This window comes from Glycine max, chromosome 1 (assembly GCF_000004515.6).
Source record: "Glycine max cultivar Williams 82 chromosome 1, Glycine_max_v4.0, whole genome shotgun sequence".
Taxonomy (NCBI): Eukaryota; Viridiplantae; Streptophyta; class Magnoliopsida; order Fabales; family Fabaceae; genus Glycine; species Glycine max.
The window spans coordinates 38226749-38251592 of NC_016088.4; the positions used below are offsets into that span (position 1 = coordinate 38226749).

The 24844-nt window shown below is 34.4% G+C and overlaps 1 protein-coding gene and 1 long non-coding RNA gene across 6 annotated transcripts; both read left to right on the plus strand.

The window, feature by feature from the left end:
* Positions 1–2267: 2267 nt before the first annotated feature.
* Positions 2268–21146, plus strand: LOC100776633 (mRNA-capping enzyme). 5 transcript variants are annotated; one of them, XM_006573271.4, is made up of 19 exons: positions 2268–2616; positions 2708–2755; positions 2997–3229; positions 9570–9708; positions 10870–11021; positions 11338–11421; positions 11533–11595; positions 12393–12524; positions 12622–12828; positions 14112–14231; positions 15029–15078; positions 16302–16464; positions 17587–17724; positions 19265–19387; positions 19479–19577; positions 19733–19822; positions 19946–20027; positions 20325–20455; positions 20536–21146. In XM_006573271.4, the coding sequence occupies exons 3-19, from the start codon at positions 3095–3097 to the stop codon at positions 20677–20679; spliced, it is 2052 nt and encodes a 683-aa protein (XP_006573334.1). In that variant the 5' UTR covers positions 2268–2616; positions 2708–2755; positions 2997–3094; the 3' UTR covers positions 20680–21146. The 5 variants fall into 5 exon arrangements, with proteins under 5 accessions (XP_006573334.1, XP_006573336.1, XP_003516935.1 ...); XM_006573273.4 differs by having other exon boundaries at positions 3046–3229; XM_003516887.5 differs by lacking the exon at positions 2708–2755.
* Positions 21147–21983: 837 nt separating this feature from the next.
* On the plus strand, positions 21984–23760 carry LOC121175233 (uncharacterized). The gene is made up of 2 exons (XR_005892464.1): positions 21984–22614; positions 23676–23760. It is a non-coding gene; the product is annotated as an uncharacterized lncRNA (long non-coding RNA).
* The last annotated feature ends 1084 nt before the right edge of the window (positions 23761–24844 follow it).

Here is a 24844-nt window from a genome sequence, read left to right on the forward strand (position 1 = left end):
TAATGCCATGGATTTTGAATCCACCAACACCCTTCCCAAAAACACATTGCCCTTGAACCAAGAGCCCAAAAATTTGATAATAGGAGTTTTCATGAGACCTCTCAGGCATCTACAACCATTTTTGGTCAATCGAACCCCTCAGATAGTGAAGTTGCATGCTTCAAAGTGGTGGATGATAGCCATCACCAGTAAGACTAATCTTGCCCTTAATTTTTTCCTCTTTGTTATTTATCCATAAAGTCTTTTATATAGAATTGCAGAGGGGGGTAGAAAATGATCTTTTGTAGGTTTGATGAAAGATCTTATCAAAGCACATGATCTTCAATTCATGGCAATTGTTAAACCACACATTAGTAGAGACCTTAGTAACGCTAGTGCAGAGGACTCTCTTATTTGGCTTGTGTTTAATGATGGTAATCTGTCTACTAAAGATGTTTATCTTATATATCAATGTGGATGGTTCTTATATATCAACCATGGCCAAAGCTGTTTGTGGTGGTCCTGTTCGAGATTATGAAGGCAGAATGATCAAGGGAATTTACACTAATCTTGGCACTTGTCACTCTTTGTGGGTTGAGCTTTGGGGAATGTATTATAGTATATAGGTTGCTAACAATTTGGGTTTCAATTTCATTTTTAAATGGATTCTTTGGTTGCCATCCACATTATCATTAGTTAGCAGTTGACGTCTCAACTAGTTAAGCCTATGGTGAATGGCATTGTTCACCTCCTCAAGCTCCCACACTGGTTAACCAAGGTTATCCACACCCATTGTGAAGCCAATACATGTGTAGATTACCTCATTGGGATAGGCCATTATGTTGATTTTTAGTTGCATTTTAGTGAGGCTATACATCCTTTGTTATATTCTTTGATTGCTATTGATGCTAGGGGAGCCTCCCTTCCTCGATTGAATAGGTTGTAGTTCTCCTTTTTCCCTTTTATAAAAAACAATTGTAGTAAAAAAAGTGTAGATTATTAGTTAATGAAATAAATTAACATTATGTGCTATATGGTCATCAAAATTAAGAAAAAAACAAACTCAAACCACATTTTTAGCCCTAATTCATTGATTAGTTTATAACTTATTTATTTATTTATATTTATATTTGCTACTAGGGGTGTAAGTAGATTAGATCCAATCCCAAACTCGCCCAATCCAACTAGATTTCTATGGGTTAAATTGAGTCACTAGTTTGAATTGATTTTAGTTATATAAACTCAATTAAAATTGAATTAGGTAATGAGTTTGAAATGTTGGACGTGACCAAAACTCAACTCAACCTACATACACTTAAATTACTAATATAGAAATACTAAACTAAACACACCTCAACCTTAAGGTAATATATTGTTTATCTTAAGGTAATATCTTATTTTGGACTTTATCTTTTTCTTTTTTTTAAGGTAATGCATTATTATATAAATGATATTATGAGTATATATTTATGTTTTTTTATCATATGAATAATATATTTTTTATGAATATTGATTTTTTAAAAATATTCTTACTATTCTGCAAAAAAAAGTATCATTAATATTTTTTAATTTTTTTCCAAGACTTTAAAAAAGTGGTAATTTTTTAATAGACCAATCCATTATTTTAAAACCAATCAAACTGATCCAACTGGATTAATTAAGAAATTGGATTAGACACATAATCCATTTGATGAAATCCAACATGAACCTGTATAACCCGATGCAATCCGATCGGATTCCCAAATTAATCATGGGTTACAAGTTACTCATTTCAATACAAGAAATGAAGGAAAGTGCCATAACAAGGATTGGACCTGCAACCTACGTTATAGATAAGCAAGCCTTACCACTAGCTTGGAGCCAATGTATTGTTATTATATTAACAAATGTGATATTTATATTTACATATTCATATTTAATATAATAAATTAACAAAACAGAACAAAACAAGACTTATCTCATAATCAGTAGTTGGCACAAAGACACCTTACTACTAGGTTAGAGGTCACTTTTTAAAATATTATTGACAAATGTTATATTTATAACATTTATATTTTATAAATATATATAATAATAACATATAACATTATATTATCGAGTCATATGATTCAATTAATAACCTATTATTATCGGTTCGGATTTCAAAATTATTGACCAATTTAATAACTAATCCAGTTTAATTAAATTTAATTTTTTTATTTTGTTAATCAAATTAAATTAATTAGATTAAATTGAAAAATAAAAAACTAAACTGACCCAATGAGACCACCTACACTCCTATTTGCTACCTAGGTAGGTACGAATCGCGTATTCTTCGTCTGCGGCCCTCTTCCTGCTTAAGTGCTAAACGCTCTTTCTCTCTCTCTCCATGTCTCCGTTCATCTCATTCGTCAATTAATAACACAAAGCAACAAGCAAACAAACCTCACTTTCTCTCTCTCTCTATCTAACACCAACAAACAAACCCCTCCTCTCTCCACCACCTCTACTTTCTCTCTCTAGGGTTTCGTCGCGAACTCTCACTCTCGCTCCTCTGCTAACCACGATTGTAGGGTTCCAATCCTCGCGCGAATTGCATCACAGTCTGTGATCAACCGAGTTTTGAGTCTTCTCCTTCCTCGTCGATTGCTTCCTCGGGTTAGTGAATTTTGACTCTTCCCCGCCCTTGCTTTTTTAAAGTTGACGCTTCCGAGAATTTTGATGTGTGAGAGTTTTGATTCTGCTTTAGTGTTGTTGCTCCTAGGAGCTTGGAGGATGTGAGAGAAAACGAAGCAAGGTGGGATTTTCGTGTTTTTTTTTAAACTGTGAAAATTGGTGTTTGGGTAATTAGTGTTTTTTGGAAGAAGCTTGAATTTTGGGTTATTTTTATTAATTTTGTTGATTTTCATGATTGCTTGAGCATTTCTTAGTTGATGCCATTTTGCATTTTTTGTTGTAGACTATAAGCTGGTAAAGTTTTGAATGGTGGAAATTGTGGCTTGCTGGTTTAATGGGATTGTTGATTTTGAATGGTGCAGGCTAAAGGATTGTTGTAATCACTGACACACAAACCAAATGTTGCTGTAGGGTGTTGAGGTTTATACCGTGGTGGGTGAATGTTGTTGCTTGATGCTTGATGATAGTTTCTATGGACTTGAATGCCTCGCCAGTTCCAGAGGAAGATGAAGATATCTTTGAGGAGAAGATACATGTTGAAGAGTTTCATGAACCTGAAGAACGCATAGAAACTGGAGCTGATATAGCACGCCGGGTACCCTTCATATTTTTTTGTCTTTTTTATCCCTCTTTAGCATCATGACAGTGACAGTGTTTGTTGGCCATGTGCTTGGTGCCTTGGGCTAGGACTACTGTGACGGTTGTTTCCCAAACTATGGGATAAACTGGTGAAATTCTTTTCATTACGTTGTTTCATTAGGGCAGATTGTGACGTCAGCCTGCAACCTGCATGATGGTGGGACCCATTTTTTTATTTTAAATTTTACCAGGGATAAACTGATGCTTCAAAAATTCTTATATGACCAGACAGTATAAAAAACTCCCTATACTTTCTTTGTTTTGGTGTAAAATAAATTGATGCTTCCTGATATGAACATTTAATGCTTGAATAGCAGATACATGAATATATCATAGACTATCCATACACTATTATTTGCCCGATCTCATGATCCCTCTAGTTTTTTCTGGTATAATGATTTGAACATTTGATATTAATGCTGAACAGAACAGCTACCATCACATCTAATGGAATTAGGTCCTGGTTAATTTAGTTAATTAATGTTAGAGACCAAGCAAATAGGGAAAATGAAATGTAAGCAAGGGAATATTTGTATTGTTCTCTGACAAACAAGCAATACAGTAGGAAAACAATCCTACTGCCACAGAGCTCAGCTCCTACAGAGAGGCTGTTGCCCTCTGTCCATGACAGAATTCTCAAATTCCCCTGATGATCCTCTCTCTCTCTCTCCTAAACATTCTCTATATACCCCAATACCTGAATCATGCCTTAGACAATTTGGTTACACCAATTGCCACCTCCCTTCTTCTCTCCACACCCCCGTTCCTCCTAGCATACACCCTCCAAATCTTGGGCTTCCCATTTAAGTCCAGACCCATACTCTCAGTCCTATCAATACCCGGTCCTTCAAAAGGAGACTTGTTCTCTTGTCTCAATTGAGGAATTTGACTTCTGATGTTAAACTTGTCCTCCCATGTCGCTTCCTCTATTCCTTGGCCCATCCATTGAACTAGCACCTGGCCAATAGACTCCTCCTCTTTCGCGATGACTCTTCTGGCCTAGACAGCCTTTGGTTCCAAACTTGTAGCATCATCACAGGCCAACTCCGAGGGAAGTGACTCCTCCACACCGTAATCTTCGACAGCCTTCTTTAACAATGACCCATGAAAAATCGGGTGTATTTTAGCTGTCTCAGGCAACTGCAGTTTGTAAGCCATCACCTCTACCCTTGCCAACACCTTGAAGGGTCTATAATATTGAGGGGCTAATTTAGGATTGATTCTGGCTCCTAAAGTTAGCTGCCTGTGGGGTCTGAGCTTCAAAAAAACCCATTCACCTACCTCAAACTGCCTTTCAGTCCTCTTTTTGTCTGCTTGAGTCTTCATTTTGTTTTTGAGCTCGTTGTAACTGGTATTTTAACTGTGATGGCTTCATCCCTATCCTTCAATTCCCTTCTCACTGCCTCCACTCGCACCTCACCTGGAAGGAACCTATTGAGCACCGGAGGCTTCCTTCCATAAACAATCTCAAACGGAGACTTTTCACTTGAGGCATGAAGATTGGTATTGTACCAATATTCGGCTCATGATAACCAATGCACCCACAACTTGGGTTGATCAGCCTCAAAGCACCTCAAAAATGTCTCCGCACAGTGATTAACCACCTCGGTTTGATCATCCGTTTGTGGGTGATATGTTGTACTCATTTCACAGAAAAGTGCCTTGGAGCTTGAACAATTCCTGCCTTAAAGAGATGATAAAGATGGGGTCCCTATCATTGAGAATGGATGTTGGAACGCCTTGCAAACAAACCACTTCTCTGGTAAATATTTCAGCCAACACCCTTGCTGAATAAGGATGTTTCAAAGGAATCAAGTGGTTATATTTGGACAGCCTGTCCACCACCACCAGGATGGTCTGATACCCCTTCGATTTTGGGAGTCCCGTGATAAAATCCATCGAAATTTCTTCCCATACTTGTTCTGGAATATTCAATGCTTGTAACAATCCGCTGGTGCTGCAGCAAGATATTTTTTCCGCTGACATGTATAGCATTCCATCACAAACTGCTGAACACTCCTTTCCAAACCAGAATAAATTTGCTGCCGACCTGCTATAAGTCCTATAGTAGCCAGAATGCCCTCCTTGGGGAGTCTCATGGAATTCCTTGAGCATCTTGGGTATCCAATCTGAATTCGATGATAACACCAACCTTCCCTCATAAAACAGTGTTCTCTACTTGTACATACTTGAAATATTTGAAGTATGAAAAAATATGCACAAAAAAGGAGCCTCACCAACCACTTGGCTGATATATATATATATATATATATATATATATATATATATATATATATATATATATATATATATATATGAAAAATGAACAGATAGTACAAAATAGGACTGCAACTTTTCCCCAACAAAATGACAATCAATCTCTATATGTTTAGTTCTCTCATGAAATACAAGATTAGAAGCTATGTGAAGAGTTGCCTGATTATCACAATACAACTTCATCTGCTGAACATCCCAAAATTTTAATTCTTGAAGAAGTTGTTTAATCCACACCAATTCACAAGTAAAAGGAGCCATAGCTTTATATTCTGCTTCTGCACTTGATCGGGCAACAACACTCTGTTTCTTGCTTTTCCAAGAGACAATTTTTCCTCCAAAGGATACACAATATCTAGTGGTGAATCGCCTATCTATGGGACAACCTAACCAATTAACACCACAGTACCCACAAATTTTGGGTATTTTCATTATCCTTATGCAATAATCCCTGTCCTGGAGTCTTTTTGATGTATCTAAGAATGCGAATCACAACATTCCAATGGTCAATGTGAGGATCCTGTATAAATTGACTGACAGCTCCGACTACAAATGATAGATCAGGCCTTGTAATTGTGAGATAAATGAGTTTCCCAACCAGCCTTGTATACCTCTCTGGATTTGGAAAAGGTTCACCTTCATCTGACATTAACTTCTGATTTGGATCCTTAGGACTATCAATAGGCCTACAATTAGTCACACTTGTCTCCTCCAAAATGTCCAGAGCATATTTCCTCTGTGAAATGACAACACCTTCCTTTGATTGAGCCACTTCAATACCAAGGAAGTACTTTAGGCAGCCAGGGTCTTTGTTCTGAAAAATGATTGAATAAGTGTTGCGTTGGTTGGAAAATTTTGGCAGCATCATTCCTTGCAATAACAATGTCATCAACATAGACAATTAGGTAAACACACTTCCTGGGTGAAGTATGACAATAAAAAACAGAGTGATCTGCTTCATTCCAAAATTCTGAACAATATGGCTAAATTTCCCAAACCAAGCACGTGGTGACTGTTTGAGCCCATAGAGAGATCGACACAATTTACACACGAAACCATATTCCCCCTGAGCAACAAAACCAGGAGGTTGCTCCATATAGATTTTCTCCTCTAAATCACCATGAAGAAAGACATTTTTTATGTCTAGTTGATAAAGAGGCCAATGACGAATATCAGCCATAGCTAGGAAGAACTAAATAGTTGTGGTCCTGTCCACAGGAGAGAAGGTGTCATAGTAATCAAGGCCATGAATCTGAGTGTAGCCTTCGGCAACCAACCGAGCCTTAAGTCGATCAAACTCACCATTAGGCCCGACTTTAACAGCATTAGCCCATTTGCAGCCAACTATCTTCTTCACAGGGGGAAAAGGAACTAATTCCCATGTGCCACTATTCTCAAGAGCTTGCATTTCAACAATCATGGCTTGTCACCAACCAGGATGATCAAGTGCCTCTTAAACATTTTTAGGAATAGTAATAGAAGACAAGGAAAGAACGAAGGAGAAATGCGATGATAACTCAAAAAATTGTAAATAGGGCGAGAATTTTGAGTAGATCGAATACCTTTCCTAATAGCAATGAGCCAATCAGAACTTGGTTCACTAGGATGTGATGTGGACGAAGGATCCGTCATATGGGAAGCTAATGGCGAAGGAAATGAATAAGGAGAACCTGCAGGCATTGAACAACTAGCTCGCTGTGTCCTGTATGGAGAAGAAGGAGAGGCACCTCACTTCCTCTCTCCACACCTTGTTTCCTCCTAGCATACACCCCCCAAATCTTGGGCTTCCAATTTAAGTCCAGGCCCATACTCCCAGTCCTATAAATTAAGAAATCTCTTTCTTTTGTCACCTTCATTGCTTGCTATGTGAAATCTTTTATATAGATTGACTTGGTCCACTAAAGTCACTTTTTGTGCTGTTGTTTGTGTAATGTCTACCTACACTTTCCTGGTTTAATGAGAAAATTTCATTTAATTGTCTTGTTTGTTATTTTGGGTTGTGAATAATTGCCATTCTGATCATAAGATTCTTCGTTAAACTAACAATGAAGAGGATAAAGTACTGGGTGCTATTGTGAACTTCTAGGGTGTGGTAATCTTGAAATGTGTCCTTTCCAAAAGGTTCCAAAATTGAAAGTTCTGAAATCTCCCCCGGCCAAGTTAGTACTTAGCATGTCTGTTTCTGAATATAGCTTGAAACATATAGTTCTTCCTAATATGGATACAAACCCTGATATTGTGAACACTGGATACAAATTGTAATGTAGACTCCTCTGTTATAATCTGACATGGCGCAATATCAAATTATATATATTTTTCTAGAGCTGTTGGAAAAGGCTAAAATCCACATACCCTGTCATGTCAAGGTAGTATTTGTCCCAGCTTAGTTTAAAAGGAGAAATTGGACGAAATAAAATTTTAAGAAAATGAGGTTTTGAAAAAGTTTTTTTTATGAGGAAATTTTTAACAAAAGGAGCTTTTGAAAGGTTAGTTTCTGGGGCTTATGGCTTTTATTTCTCCTTTTTCTTTATTTTTAAATCCTAAAATCCATTGACATGTTACCCAAGAAATTTTAACTTGAAAATATCTTTAATTTTAAAGCTCTTTTTTTAACTTCAATTTTAAAAATTTGAAGTAACTTCTAAGTTCCAAAAAAGTCAGGCCAAACACTTCCTAAGGAACTACGTCGATAGTACAGCAGCGTCAGCAATTGCCTCAAATATTCTGCCATTTTTTGAAATATTCATATATTCATGTGATAGGGTGTTTTGATTAAATTCATGGTGAAAAATAATCAATTAATTTTTCATGGTGAAGTCAAAGCAACAAAGAGTTGCTTCTACTTTCTCGTGGTGTCGCCATTATTTTGTGAGATAAAATTAATTCTTGTATGATATCCAAACACTATGAATCCATGTGGTTGCACATATGCAGGAGCAGGAATACATTTTGTATTTTTGTTACTTGCGACTTGATAGCATAAGTTTGTTAGTAGTTGAGCCTGTTTCTGGCTTGTTATTTTAATGAGTGATGGTGGTAATTGCTTTAAATACTTCATTTCGCTGTCTTGCTAGTTGCAATAAAGAAACTATGATTTATGAGATGAATTTAGGGTAATTCAAATTTATTTGCCAAATGTTAAATAATACAGAGCACACTTTATTCAATTCTGTGAGGGCTTCGCAGTAGGGCAAAATCAATCTTGTCGATATGGTTGGTGGGTAGCTCTGACTAACTCTATATGGAAGCATAGAAATCAGTTGGTTTTCGAGGGTAATCACTTTCAACCATCTAAAGTGATGGAGGATGCTTTATTCCTCAACTGGACATGGTTAAAAACCAGAGACAAACACTTCAGCATTTCTTTCAACCAATGGTCTTCTAATCTTGTGGCTTATTTTAGTTGAATTGGGCTGGGTTATTGTATATCTGTATTGGGATGGATATTTTATCCTTTGTAGTGGATTTTTGGGGGGCTTGCTTTGTTTGGGAGGCGACACTCTTAGTGTCTTGTCTTTATGTGTAATTCATCAGTACTTCTGGTACTGATTTGATATTATTAATAATATATATCTATGTTTGCCTTCCAAAAAAAAAACAGAGCATCCGAGTCAAGCAAATTTAGGCTTTGAATATTAAAAATTGTTTTCCTTCTATCTTGGCATTCCTTCACATATTGGCCATTTTTGGGTGTGTTTAAAAAAGAGTATAATCAAAATTCTCTACAGAGAGCTTTTAGCTGATTCTTTTGGGTGTATAAATTAAGCAAAATAAAAAAGGTGCTTAATAGGCAGATAGAGTTTGATAGATCTTTTTAAAACTGAAAAAAACCATAACCCCTGAAATTGTTTGTGGTATGTTAATTTATAGTTAGAGCTGGTTGGATTCCTGAACAATAATTCTTTTTGAGAGTCCAATCATACAATTGTTTGTGGTATGTTAATAAGTTTCAAGTTATTTTTTATTTTATTTTTACCTGTCTTTTCATTAACACAATTCCTGAGTTGCTGCTTATTTTTTAGGAGCGTGAAGAAAGAAAGAGACGGTTGAAGAGAGAACGACCGGATGATAGACCTGTACATGTGTCACAATCACCTGGATATGATCAGCTATTTCATACCAAGAATCAAAGATCATATGATAAAAGCAGGCTTCCTCCTGGTAAGAGTTTCTTTCCATGATCCACTTGCTGGCTTGCCTCTGGTAACCAGTGATGCTAAATTCAGATATTTCTCAATATGATTGTATCCTTGTTACAAATTATTTTTGTGGATTTATTTTGTATTGTGGATGGTAAGTGTTGTCGAAAAGTGGCTTGCCATTCGGTGGCATGGTGGGTTCTTTAATGCAGGCTATGGCAGCCGTGAGACATGGGGAGTTCATGGCATCTGCAATGGCCATGGTGGAATCTCTCTTGAGAAGAAAGAGGCAAAGGGGTTGGGTTATGTGACCTTATCCTTACCCTGTCCAAAAAATTGTTAGAAACCCAAAAAAGAATAGAAATGGGTTGTATCTTGTTGCCTGACCTGAACCCAGCCCTAAAGCCTTTAAAATCAAGAAAAAGAAAAGGGGTTGGGGCTGTGACCCGACCCAAATCTCTGTCAAAATGTTTTATAAAAGAGTCCATACCCGAAAAAAACGAGTGTTTGATTTTTGTGAGACAGAACATATAGTGACTGAATCCAACACCCAGCAACTGCAATGACCATCTGTCAACCTTTCTGGCTATTTATCTTTTACTTTGATCTCTGTGACTGTTCCACCCAATCACCATGGCCGCTGATTTTGTAATTATTTGAACTCTTGAAATTGGTGTTTTGATGTCATTTTATTGTTATTTGAGGTCTAAATCTTGTTATTTGAGGCTTTATGCCTATTTTTTCTACATTACAATTTTATTTCTGCAATTTTTTTAATATTTATATGAGTAATGCTATCTCCTCCTACTACCTTATAAAGAAACTATTAAATGAAAAAATAATTCATTTAATGCCTTGAAAATATAAAACGCATTCAATACTTACTATGGTTTTCAAATGTCCATAATCTGCACTCGATAACACATAGTATTTGGCTATATAACCTTTTGTTTTTTGGGGAGTAAATTTGGCTATATATTAATTTATGTTTTATGCACTTTGAGCATTTTTTTTTTTGCCCTGGGTGGGAGGGCAAGCAGGCTTTGGATTAAATGGTTCAAATGAATGTTTTTTATTTATAAAATGCGGGTGGATACCTATTTTTTATTTGCTTCAGTCATATATAAGATTATTGAAGTACATTTTGTGTCACAAATTACAATGGTTGTACATGTACATGTAGGGTGGTTGGATTGCCCTTCATCTGGCCAGGAAATTTGTTGCATGATACCTTCTAAGGTTCCACTTGGTGAATCGTTCAATGACTGCATTCCTCCTGGTAAAAGATACTCATTTAAACAAGTGATACATCAACAGAGAGTTTTAGGGAGAAAAGTAAGTAGAATTTATTCAGAAAATGTAATACTCCATTTAAATTTTTGTTTCTGTTTTTTGTTCTTCTTTGTCATTGAATTTTCTTCAACTTTTATTTTAAGAACAGGAGTAATCTAAATGAAAGGAATTTCTAGATTTTTAGCAAACAAGGAAAAATAATAAAAAGGATCCATATTTCTTGTTGTTTACCCGTTAGAATTTCTGCTGCTTGTTCTTAGCAGAACAATTTAGAGAATTTAAATGTTCTGTTTCATACAAAAAAGACTTTTTTGCATAAACTTTACTGCTTTTTACATTTTGTTCTCTTGGTTTGCAGCTTGGTCTGGTGATTGATTTGACAAATACCACTCGATACTATCCTGTGTCAGATTTAAAAAAAGAGTGCATCAAGCATGTTAAGGTTTGCAGTAGCTAAATTTTACTCACAAATTCAACGTTGTGCTATTTTTGTCTTTAAAACTGTGACACCTTTTTCTTGTCCTTACGTTTGAATATCATTGTTGTGGTTTAGATTCAATGCAGGGGGCGAGATTCTGTACCTGATAATTTATCTGTGAACCAGTTTGTCTATGAGGTCTCTTCTTTCTATATTATATTTTTGTACTACTCAATAATTATTTAGTTAGAAGAATTTAGCTTATATTATTTATGTTCCTTGGATTGAAAAGGAATACGTTGTTTACTTGTAGCTGTAGGAACTTCTTTATTACCTCAGAAATGGGGTACTTGATACTTTCTAAACTATTTGACATGTTGTATTCAAATATCATCTTTCCTTTAAATAAAGTTTTGTAAGATTTTTTTTTTGTAGATTCATTGTGTAACATATGGACTTCTCTTTAGTTTTTACGTATCATTATAGTTTAATATTTTAACTAGATAATTGTTGGTTAATTTTATATATATAGTAAAAAAAATTTCTTCAATTGTTTATTTATTTATATTCATATTATATACACTTGATATTTGTATTATGCCTCTCTTTTCTCTGCTTGGTGCCAGAAAACTTTTGAAACACCTAAATAAATATAAATCCATGGATGTATTGTCCTTTGTGATGAAAAAAGTTATGCTTTCTCCTGTCTCATTAGAGCAACAAATTTAGCTTTTTATTTTTATTTTTTATAAAAGACATTCATTAAGACACGAAAGAAATCATGAATAACAGAATAAGTGAGTTAGGAGGATAAGAGGTCCTCCTAAATGAAAAAAAGAAAACAAACAACAGAGAGCGAAGCGAACATCAATGAAAGAAAGCTACCCAGTCCCTTTATCTCTTTTAAATAGAACATGTGCTTTACAACAGTGGAAGTTATCCATAATATCATACTAAGTAATTATTAGTTTTTAACCATGCAATTACATTTCCAGGTTACACAATTTTTGTCACGTCAAAAGCACTCAAAAAAGTATATACTTGTTCATTGTACACATGGGCATAATCGTACAGGATACATGATCATCCACTATCTAATGCGTGCTATGTCAATGTCTGTTACTCAGGTCAGTTAGGGAGTTACCTTGTTACTGTCTGCCTCTCTCTGTCTGTTTAAGATGTTACTTAAGTTCAATATATATACTTGATTGGCCCGTTTTGTAGGCAATAAAAATATTTTCTGAAGCTCGCCCTCCAGGAATCTACAAACCTGATTACATTGATGCATTGTACTCATTTTATCATGAGAAAAAACCTGAAATGGTAGTTTGTCCTCCTACTCCGGAGTGGAAGAGATCTTCTGAATTTGATCTCAATGGTGAAGCTGTTCCAGATGATGATGATGATGGAGTACCAGGCCCTGATTTGCACGTATGGATCATTTACATGAGGAATTTTGATATTTTGGGTTTTTCTATTTTCTCTTGCTGGATGAATCTTGGACGTGCTCCTTTACTTTGACACTGTTTCCGAGTAACCAATATGCTGTTTGATGTGCTGGTTTGTTTTGAAGGTTTAGGTAGAAACAAGGAGACTAAAAATTTGGTGTCTGCATGCTGTTTGTTGTTTGGTTTATATGGTTGGAGTTGAATAGCTGTGTGTTTTAAGAACCCCCTTGCGCTAGATTTCTTTTGGCTGAGGGTTCTGCTTGAGGCTTCTCTCTGACTTTTGTCATGATTGTTTCAAGGGGGCTATAATTTCTGATATATTGTACAGCCTTGTTACATTCTTTACTTATTTTTCCTCTTTTTTCTTTTGAGGATGTCTTCTCATCCTTGTAGTTGTACTTTTCTCTTTCTCTAATAATTATTTTCTATGAATAAAAAATTGTCTTAAAATTTCTTGTAATTTACAAAAAAGTTCATTTGCCTGTTTCCATGCATTCAATTCTTCAAGTCCCTTTTTTTCCTACCAAGTGCACCATAACTGTAGCAGTTGGATATGTTAATTGAAGAAAACTAATGCAGTAATCCATTTTATGTCTGACAATGAGAGTTTGATTGTGAAGTCTGTCCTAAATTTGGGTCTGTCCAGATTGTCTAATTACATTCCTTAACAACCCACTTGTTAGGTAGTTTGATACATTATTTTTCGTCTGATGGTAATATACAATATTCTGCTCATTCCTTTGCTATTGCTATATCTTGTTGGAAATATGAATATGGGGGTGGAAGAGGGATTTGGGTCATAAGATCCTTCCCTACATGGCACGGAGAGTAGGCAGCAAAGGTTAGAAGCAAGGGGGATGGAAAGGTTGGGGAGAGCACATCCAGTTATTGATTAAGATTAGGTCTTTGGGTTAGGAGGTTCAGATCCTCAAAGTTCCGCAGTATGCTATCTTTTTTCCCCCCTTTTTTTGTGAGTGATTCTGATCTCTGTAATTGAGTTTTATCTCTATTTGTCTGTAATAAAATATAAAATATATAGTTCCTATTGTATTTGTTAGAACGAATGTAAATAGAATAAGTATGGGCTGATTTATGTTGTATGTTATTATGTAATTAGTGTGTGTATGTGTATATATCTGCTATGTTTTTCAAACAGACGGTTTCATTTTATGTCTCATTTCTTTCCATGTCAACAATATTCATGTAGAAATATTGGACCTGGTCATTTAACTTGTTTTAAACTTGACATATTTCTTGTTCTCTCAGGAGAACCATGAGACAGACACACGAATGACAAATGATGATGTTTTAGGAGATGAGATACCTACTGATCAGCAGGATGCATTGCGTCAGTTCTGTTATCAAACGCTTAAATTGGGTGTTGGGGTAAGCCTTTTTAAATGGCTGTCTTTCATGCACGAGTATATTGCTTATATTTGAGGACTGTTTTAAAATTAAAACGTTTCAGTTTTATGATTTCATTGTGTCTTTCCATTTTTTGTTCAATTACATTATAATAAAAGGAATTGATGGTAAGTATTCCAGTGCTAGTTGTTTTGTTATCATGTGATCCTATGTCTTTTTGTTTGTCACACTGGCTTTATTGGTAGTATTCTTTCAAAAGCTGTTTATGTGACTTCATTGGCTTAATTATATATTTGGTCCCTTGATTATAATTAAAAGTTCTATCGGGTCCCTCAATTATTAAAAAGTTCAATCAGCTCCTTTAGTTATTTAAAAAAATTCAATTGGATTCCTCAATTATTAAAATGCTCAGTTAGGTTCTTTAATTGTTTTAAAAAAGTTCAATTGGTCCCCTCAATTATTAAAAAATTCAATCAGATCCTTTAATTGTTTGAAACACTACAATTGAGTCTAAGAAATCCCTTTGAAAATTTCTATATTTCATTACACAAAAAGGACCTGATTGTAGTGTTTTAAATAATTAAAGGACCTAATTGAATTTTTAAATTATTGAGGGACTCAATTGTAGTATTTTAAACAATTAAAGGAGTTGATTGAACTTTTTAATAATCGAGAGACTCAGTTGAACTTTTAATTATAATTAAGGGATCAATTTTATAATTAAGCTGACTTTATTTTCTCCTTTCATTTTTAATGATTTTCTACTTCATGTATCCCCCATGCTTGGCATAGCTATTTCACTAATTATTGGTATGCAGGCCAGGGGACACACACAATTTCCAGGTTCACACCCAGTTTCTCTCAACAGGTTCTGTTTATCTGAAACTTATTGTGATTTGATATGTTAATTTAATTATACGTTAAACTTGTAGGCTGCTTTTTCTTTTGCTACTGTACTTGTATTTGTTGCCTTTGACCCATTATATGCTTGTAGTGCTTTGCATTATATTCCTAATGTGCATTCTTTTTACTTTGTCTAGAAAAATGATTAATGCATGACATTGGGATAATATAAAAAAATATTTCTTTTCATAGTTTTGTCTGGTGGTTAATTTTCATGGGACCTTTAATTATATCCTGGCATTTATCTTGTTTAAAGATTTAATATAACTAACTAGTTTATACCCTATCTATCAGTTGCATATAAAATAGGTAAGGGAATGGTTTCTTAAATGCCTCCATATTCTACCAGAAAATTGAAGCCATCATCTTTATATAACTTTTTTGTATCATCATTTGTGGGAAGAGGGTGGCAGTAAGGGGCATTTCATCATTTGTAATCTCTTTTCAAATATATCAGATTTGGCATAGGAGGTTTAGATAGTTGACAGACGTCAATTTATCGCCCAATTTTTGTTGCTTATTTTTTTATAACTGTAATTGGTGAGAAGCTTTTAGTTTTTTACTTTTTTTGCCATTACTAAAAGACAAGTGTTTTTGTCAACGTGAGTAAGAAATAAAAATAGGGTTTTGCTAACAAGTGCTCTAAGAGAATTGGTTAAGGGCATTAAGTACGCCCTATAAATGCTTCTAATAATTTAAAAAAGCATTGCATACACCCTATAAAAACTAACGTATCCTAGTTCCAAAAGGCTCCTTGTTGTTGTGAATGTATAGGCCTATGTGGGAGGGTCATTGTACACAACCTTTTCCTTGTGTATGCAAAGAGGCTGTTTCTAGATTTGAATCCATGACCATAAAATACACCGTGTAAATGCCATAAAAATAATGTTTATCACTCTATCAATTACTTACTCTCTATCACCCTGTTAATTTAATAATTTGAGTTTCAAGACCTTAATTGGTTTTACATTATATTTGATTATTTTTTATTCCTTAATATGTGCCCGAAAACTAAATCTCTTTGTTTTTGTTATTGTATCAACAACTAAATATGTTGCTTAAATTGTAATTTATTTAGGCACTATTGAAGATTTGCAAATTACTAGTTGTATTGATTTCACAACACTGTTCCTTAATAATCTGATATTTTTCCATAATTTGATAAAATCTGGTTATGTTGCCATGCAGGGATAATTTGCAATTGTTACGACAACGCTATTATTATGCAACATGGAAAGCAGATGGTACAAGATATATGATGCTAATAACAATGGATGGATGTTACTTGATTGATAGAAGTTTTAATTTTCGAAGGGTCCAAATGAGGTTTCCTTGCAGAAGTACAAATGATGTGCGTGTGCTACTTTATATTTGAAATTTCTGATAATGTTAGTTAGAGCTGATTTAATTTAATTCATAGATTTTACGTGTTAGAGCATCTCCAAAGCTGGACCCTTTCTTTGGTTCTTAACTCATTTTGGTGGGTCGTATTATGACATCAGATTTAACAGCTTCAAATACTTTTTACTCCAATAATGAAACCACCTAAGAACTCAAAATAGAATTTCTGCTAAAAAAACCTACATGCTTTGTTCTAAAAAAACGTTTTAATATTTAAAACCGATTCTTATATAAGAGCCAGTCTTACAACATGGCTTCTCAGTCTCTTCCAACGGTGGACCTGGATAAGAACTTGAACTTGTGCTTAAGAACCTGGTAAGAACTACTGCTGGAGATGCTCTTAATACCATTGTCAGCTATAAATTGTGGCAGTCACTAAAAGTTATCTAATAAGGCTGTAACTTAGTTAATGATTAGTTCCTAATTGGCTCCTTAATTGGTTGTAATAATTATATACTATATACTATAAAGTATAAAAAAGAGATCAGTGTGCAATCACTTTCTTCATTTGGATTGTGCATTTCTCACTCTATTCCCCATTGCCCTGCCTCCCTCCTCCTTTTGTTATTGGTTTTCAAGAGTTATGAGCTACCTTGGATGACCAGTAACTGTCACCAGAAATGGAAAGGTATTACTGGTCATAACCAACAATGCCACCACCATCTGAAAACTCCACACCCTACCTGATTTTGTGAACTTTGCTGCCCAAGCATTATTTGTTTACCATTGGTGTTCTCCTTCATTTGGGCCGAGCATTTTCCTATGACTTTAGAAATTCGTCATTTGTATCAAGCTTCATGCTTATGATCTAGACTGGTCATAAAGTGGGAGTGCTATATGTAGCACATAGGCAAATACCTTCACCAACAATAGTTATGATGAATGATTTAAGTTAGCCTGGGATTAGGCTGTAAGATAGCTATCTATTGGCTCTTAATGAGCTCCTTGATTAATTGTAGTTATACTATAAATAAGAAATCAGTGATCAACCTAGAGAGATATACAAATTCTCTCAAGATCTCTTTTTACATTAATGATGCACAAACTAATATTGTTATCTTTGGGTTCTAAGGGTTTGGGCGAGAAGACCCACCACTTCACATTACTTGATGGTGAGATGGTTATTGATACATTGCCAGATTCACAGAAGCAGGAGAGAAGATACCTTATATATGATCTGATGGCAATCAACCAAGTATCAGTAATAGAGGTTTGGTTTATATGTAATTGGCTAATTGCACAAATTAATACTGGATGATCTCTTTTCTGTTTTAAACTAATACATGAACCAACATTGGGGATAGAGAAATCACTTGTTTGTGGTTGCGATTATCTGTAACTTGTATTACACTGTTGAAAAATACTAAAAATTGTATTGCAGCCCAATTCTTTTCTTAATGTCAAGATCTTGTGCCTGTCTATATAATTTCTCAGTCTTTTGAAAAACTGGCAGATGAATTTAAACTAATGTCCCACTAGATTGTCTGACTTTGTACTTATTGTAGCGAGATAAACTACACCTCCTTTTGTCTGTAATGTGAGTATATTGTTTATTTTTTCTTTCTCTTTTTAATTTAGGTTCATATTTTGACAAGAAACTACAGAAATTTTGCTATAATAGTAGAGTCAAGGTCTATTCTAATAAAAAAAATGCTCATATCATTTTGACTGAGTTCTTTGTAAAAAAACATTATTTGTGACTGTTGGGTGGAAGTCATACCACCAGTTTTTAAGTATATGGAATCAATATTACAAATTGATGGTGAAATTAATGAAGATGTCTCATAGAGGATACAAGCTGAGTGTTTAAAATGGAGAAAGGTATTGGGGGTTGTTTGTGACTATGAAGCTCAAAGGAAAGTTTAATCATATACGACCAACTATACTTTATAATAGTGAATGTTGGGCTCTTAAGTGATAACAAGAACAAAAAGTGGGTGTAGCAGAAATGAGCATGCTAGGATGGATGTATAGTCACATAAAAAGGGACAACATACAAGATGATTATACACAAGGAGGTATTGGTGTGTGAAACCTATGGAGGAAAGGGTGACAAAAAATCAATTAAAGTGGTTTGGGCATGGACAAAGAAGGCCGCTAGAGTCATCGATGAGGAGAGTAGACCACATGTTTTTTATTCCTGTGAAAATGGTTAGAGGGAGACCAAGAAGGACATTAGAGGAAGTTATTAAAAGGGATGTCATGGTGAGTAATATCCCTGAGAATTTGGTTTTTAATCAAGCTTAATGGCATGTGATCCATGTAGTTGACTTTGCCTTGTGGGATGAGATAAGGCTATTGTTGTTATTGTTTTATTTGCTAGGACGTCTAGTTCCTTTTAGGTTCATCAATTGAGTGACTCATTTGAAACCTCTGAATAAGGTCAATCAAGGTTGAAATGGTCAATATGTATTGGTTGTAGTATTGAATTCACAATTTCGTTTATGAAATATTTGAAACCTCTGAATAAGGTCAATAAAGTTTGAATAGTCAATATGTATTGGTTGTAGTATTGAATTCACATTTTCATTTGTCAAATAACTTTATCTAAGAAATGCTTTGGTGAAATTTTGAGGGAGGCTTTTGTGGAAAATCTTGGTTTGATGAATTATAATTTGAAATGCTTGAATAGTTTTTCATTTTTTATTTTTATATTTTCTCGGTTTTATTTCTTGTCATCCTTTGAGTCTTTGATATGAAGTTTTTGTAACCGTGAATGATTATTGATTTATAGCTCAAACTTGGTGCAGCGTCCCTTCTATGAACGGTGGAAGATGCTTGAGAAAGAAGTGATTGAACCTAGGAATCACGAACGACACCATATATATCAGAGCAGAAATCCTTACTATAGATATGATCTGGAACCATTCAGGGCATGGATCTCTAACCTTAATTGGTCATAAAATACTTCACTTCATTTTACCCTTGGGGCTTCATTATTAATATGCTTGCAATGTTGTTTAGGTGAGGAGGAAAGACTTTTGGTTGCTCTCTACTGTCACAAAGCTTTTAAAGGAATTCATTAAAAGACTCTCACATGAGGCAGATGGTCTCATATTTCAGGTGGGTTGTGATCAATGATCCCTTTCAATACCTCATAGGTCAGGCACATGGTTCATTCCTTCTTCCAAATCCTTGTTAATGAACATAGTGTTTTTTTCTGCTTTCTTTTGATATTGAACCCAATGGAGGTTGTTACTGACAATATTGATTACCAGGGTTGGGATGATCCTTATATACCTCGTACTCATGAAGGACTATTGAAGTGGAAATATGCTTATCTGAATTCAGTTGATTTTCTTTTCGAGGTAGTATCATCAATCATCACCTTATTTCATATGGTGTTGGGATATCACTTGTGATGTCTCTTGGTCAGTTATAGTTTGTTGTTTGATGCAGCCAACTAATTTGTAGTTGGCTTATGTTGACAGGTTGATGGTGATCGTGAGCTACTTTTTCTCTATGAACGGGGAAAGAAGAAACTCTTGGAAGGGAATAGGGTTGAATTCACAGGTCAGACAAACTTTTTATTTGATAGATACAATTTTTATTCTCATGGGGTGAGGGTTGCTCCTCACTTATATACGTTATCTTGGCTTTATTTTTAGCCGATATGGGACTAAGGTTTTTCCCAATAAGAAGTTATATTTTTTTTTATGGAATAGTGCTTTAGTAATATTATTCAGTGAATGACTTTGTTCACTTTTCTGATAAGTTTTTTATTGTCTTGTTTTAGAGTTTGTATTTTCTAGTCTATATTTTGTTTGTTTCACACGTTGCAATTGCTTACTGAAAACTTGAACTCTGCAGATGGTTCAGATCCCTCACTTTATTCTGGAAAGATAATTGAATGTTCTTGGGATTTTGACAAACTGGAATGGAAGTTTATGCGAATCAGAACAGACAAATCAACTCCGAATGAGTTTAATACTTACAGGAAGGTGTAATCCCAACTCCTATTTTCTAATTTCCCCTCTTCTAATCTGTGCTTGGCTTTAGCCATTTTCTCTGTTCATTGTAGGTCATGCGAAGCATAAGAGACAACATCACCGAGGAAGATTTGTTGAATGAAATAAGTGAGATAATTCGCCTTCCCATGTATGCTGACAGGATCAGAATTGATAGCAAAGCGAATCAGCATGCTAATGTCGCAAGGCGAAGGTGATTTGGTGGTGGTTTAGATCAGATCAGGGACTTTTATGCCTTCAATCTTTACATTGGTGGTAGTGGGTGACATCAAGTGAAAACAAGATTTCGTGTATACCCCGATACTTGTCTCTGGGATTTGAATGAAATTGTATTGGTTTTGGCTATGTATTTTGGCCATCATCCAAAAGTTGCTTATATTATGTAGTTAGTTAGTCCTTGCGGTAAGTATTGCTGTGCTGCTGAGCTGTATGGTGCAGTTAGTACGGCTCAAATTCCGGCTTGAATCCATTTACTATGGTTGTCCAGATCAAGAGAGTTAGGTTTAGAATCTCAAATCTCAATGTATATTATCAATTTTCTTTTAGTGATTCTAAGTTGTTCAAAGGGTAGCCGTTTCTTATAGTCAAGTTCCATTACATGGGTAGAATTTCCCCTGTATGTGAATATTAATTTTAGTAGTAACAAGCCTTCCATTCTCTCTAATGTTTTGTGGATGTGGAAGTGTTATCATGCGTTTAGGCTGTGTCATCAGTGCCTGAATCAGATTTGTTACTTAGCACGTTTGATGGTAGCCCAGTCACTGCTACTCGTTCTATTAGTAGCTCTGGAAATCTACCATGTTGTTGTTCTGGAAGGATGTGAAGGGAGGCAATTGTGTGAACTGTTTGACAGTGGTGAAAATGTTTAAGGTTTAGATAAATGGGTGTGGAAAAGAAACCAGTGTTAATTTGCTAGCCTCATTTTCATGATGAACGACTAAGTTAAGAATATGTACAAACACCAAACCCCATGTAACAGTGAAATTTCATTTTTTTTCAACGATTCTTTATACAGTTGAACGTTGCTTCCTACAGTTCCATTACTTTCGTATTTATATTTCTAAACAAATTGTCTGTTTCGCAAACGGAAGAAATTGATCACCTAGTAATTGCTAAGAGGAAAGGAAAAATAGAAACGCACCAATGGTTTTGTACACCTGGTGTTCACTTGAACTAATGGTTTTTGTTTTATAGGTGATTAAGAGTGAATGAACATTAACAATGTGTTTGGATGGGAAAATTAAGATAGGTAAAGTATTTCAACATGGATATTAAAATGCCTTCCTATCATGTAATTTGTTTGGATGATATATTTTAAAATATTGTCATTTTTTAAAAGCATTTTAATATACTAACTTAAGAGTATTTCAAATTTTCACAAAAAACAAAGGAATTAAAATTCCTCATTGCACACCAGCTCTCTCTCCCTCTCTCAGCGGCATCACGAGATATCACCTCCCTCTTTCTCTGCTCTTTGATTCTAGGTTCGTCTGCACCTCATTGATCCATGCCATCACCTCTTCCTTTTCCACACTTCTTTCTCTTCAATCCTTTTCTTTGTTTTTTTCTTAATTGTTTATTGTGCCATTTTTTTTATTTTGATCAAGGAGTTTTCAATTTTTGGGGTTCATGCAATTGAACGTCATCGAGCTGGTTTTTTTTTATGATTGGGGTTTTTGGTTTGTGTTCTGTTCTTAATAAATTTTGGGGAGGGCAGTGTTTTATAAGGTTAATTAATATCGGTTCAGAGGAAGCAGTTGGGTTTGTTTTTTTGGGTTCTCAATTGGATCACTGTTGTTCGTAAGCACGCAGAAGTGGTTGTAGATGATGATGTTATCTTTTTTGTCTTTAAGAAATATTGTAAAATATGTAATCGATCACAAGTTAGTTTAACTACAATTTCAGACTCTGATACTCTACTCTACTCCTGTATTGGTTTTATTTACTAAAGTTGGTTGGTATTATATTTATATGAAAGCTGTCATACAATTCAAAATTGAATTAGAATACAATACTGTACTAAATACCTGTAAGTCTGTAATGTGTTAATAATAAATAAAAAGCTATCTAATATTCTTCTAACTTGACAGAGACGTCCACCAATTGATACAGGCAAGGGAAAGCTGAATCTGGTAAGTTTTCTAATTTTAGTTTTCTATTTTTATGTTGTTACTGTTATCCTAATCTGTTATACATAATAGTGACACACGTTCTTTGCTTTTGAGTGAAAATTATTAATTCAAGGCAGGCTAGGTACTTGGAAGTTGTGTTAATTGTGCTTATAGTTCCAAATAATTGTAACCGTCTAATGGAATCTTGGTAAACATGCTCAAGCAATAGTGGGTTTAATACTGATGTAACATTCGAAAAAGACTTTGAATTGAGAGCTCAAAATCATATATATTTGGGAAAACAGTGTTCTTGGGGCATGTTTTCTGACTGAGTAATAATAAACATTTAGTCCGAGTCTTATCAATTTTCTATCTCAATCATTAAGTGCTATAAAAGTAGAATAGTTCTGATTCTGAAAACTGGACAAGCTGGTCTGAACTGGAAAAGTGGATCAATGGCCAGACAGTCATGCTTCCAGATTAACTAAGAACCACAATACTTAAAACTGGCTTTGAAAGCAGTAAACTGGGGAGACTTCCCTTTATTGGTTCAATGACTGGTATGGTCTTCAAAACCTTGATATGGAGTGAGGAAATGTCTGTAATTCACTAGTTAGTGAAATTCTTCTGATTAATTGTATTTCAAAACACATCAGGAAATTTGATTTTTAGGATTAGGAGTTTGTAGGTTCTGTTTACCCAATGGCATCTGATTTTTTTCAAGTAATAGTCGTTAAAGATCTAGATGTGAGATTTGACGAGTGATTATTTAATTGTTGTTGGAAATTGCTATTTAAAATTTCTCCCTTTGCTCCCCTCTATTATTCTGCCTTTTATTTAAATCTGATTTGCAAAGTATGTTCTGGTAGTTACTGTTCAATCCCATAGAACAACTGTTGAATGTGTCTTTTTTCTTTTTTGTTATCTTCAACAATATAATTTTATGAAGTATGCTGAGACCCTAATGTTGTTTACAGTGATAATATTGTGATGCTACTCAGTACTCATTTCATAATATAGCTTTCTTTTCTTTTCTTTTTCAATACTGATAATTGCTTGCTATGGTTTTGGTGCAAGTGCAGAAACTTCAGAAGCAGCACAATTGTATTCCAGATGAACACTATGTGCAGACATTGCTTGCAATAAGATACTGAGACATTTATTCCATCATCATTATCTATGTTTTTTTCTTTTGGGGGGGGGGGGGGGGGGGGGGGGGGGTGTTCTTCAATCCTATTTATTCTTGCTTCTGCTTTATTCACAAATTACCTTGATAAAATGTTGTCATTGATGAGCAGTAACTTTTTAAGGGTTAATTTGCATGGATATTGTTTGTAATCTTAATATGCAATGCTCTTCTCTTATAGATGCATGACCTTGAAGGTGAAATTGAACCTAGAATATTGACCTATACCACAATTTTAAAACAATAATCACAGGAAATAGTAAGTTAAAATATAAAGAATAGTTTTTTCAGTAACATCTGGAAATTTTGTTTAGGCTAGTTGGAATTCTGATGGCAGATTAAAAACCAGGCTCTCTTCCAAGGTCTTCTGAACCTTCATCACAAATTTTTTAACTTTTATCATTTTATTTTTTGTTGTTGTTGCATTTTGGGGATTTCTCTGTCTATCCAAGCTATCCATAGTCTCCAAACTTATCGATTAGCCGTGGTTAACACATTGGTTCTGTTTCTCAAGTGAAATAGTGTTGTGGTGCGTGAACTCACATGCAAAGTGTTATAAGTTTTGTTTACATATATGGGGATTTTAGTCGAAATGGTATAATTTAATTTAAATTAAAAATTTGGGTTATATATCATTCATCTTTAATATTTTACAGAGTATTGTTTAATCCAAGTTTTTTTTTGTGTTACTACAAGAATATTATGTAAGATTCAAAATTGTTTAGCATTAAAATTATTTTGATTATTTAATTATTAAATATTAAAAAAATTGATTATTAAATATTGTATAGCATTAAATTTATTTTTAATATTTAACTATTTAAAAAATGACTCATATTTATTTTCATTCAATATTGAAATTTTAATTTTTAAATAAATATTTAAAAATAAAAATTTGAATTTCATTGAAATTGAATTATTTTATCGAAACAAGGAAATTAAAAGACAAGCAATTGAATTGCCTCATCCAAACAAAATATTTACAAAATGAAAGGAATTTAAATCAAGACAATTAAAATGTTGTGCATTTGAATTTTCTAGAAATTTCTAAATCCCCCATCCAAA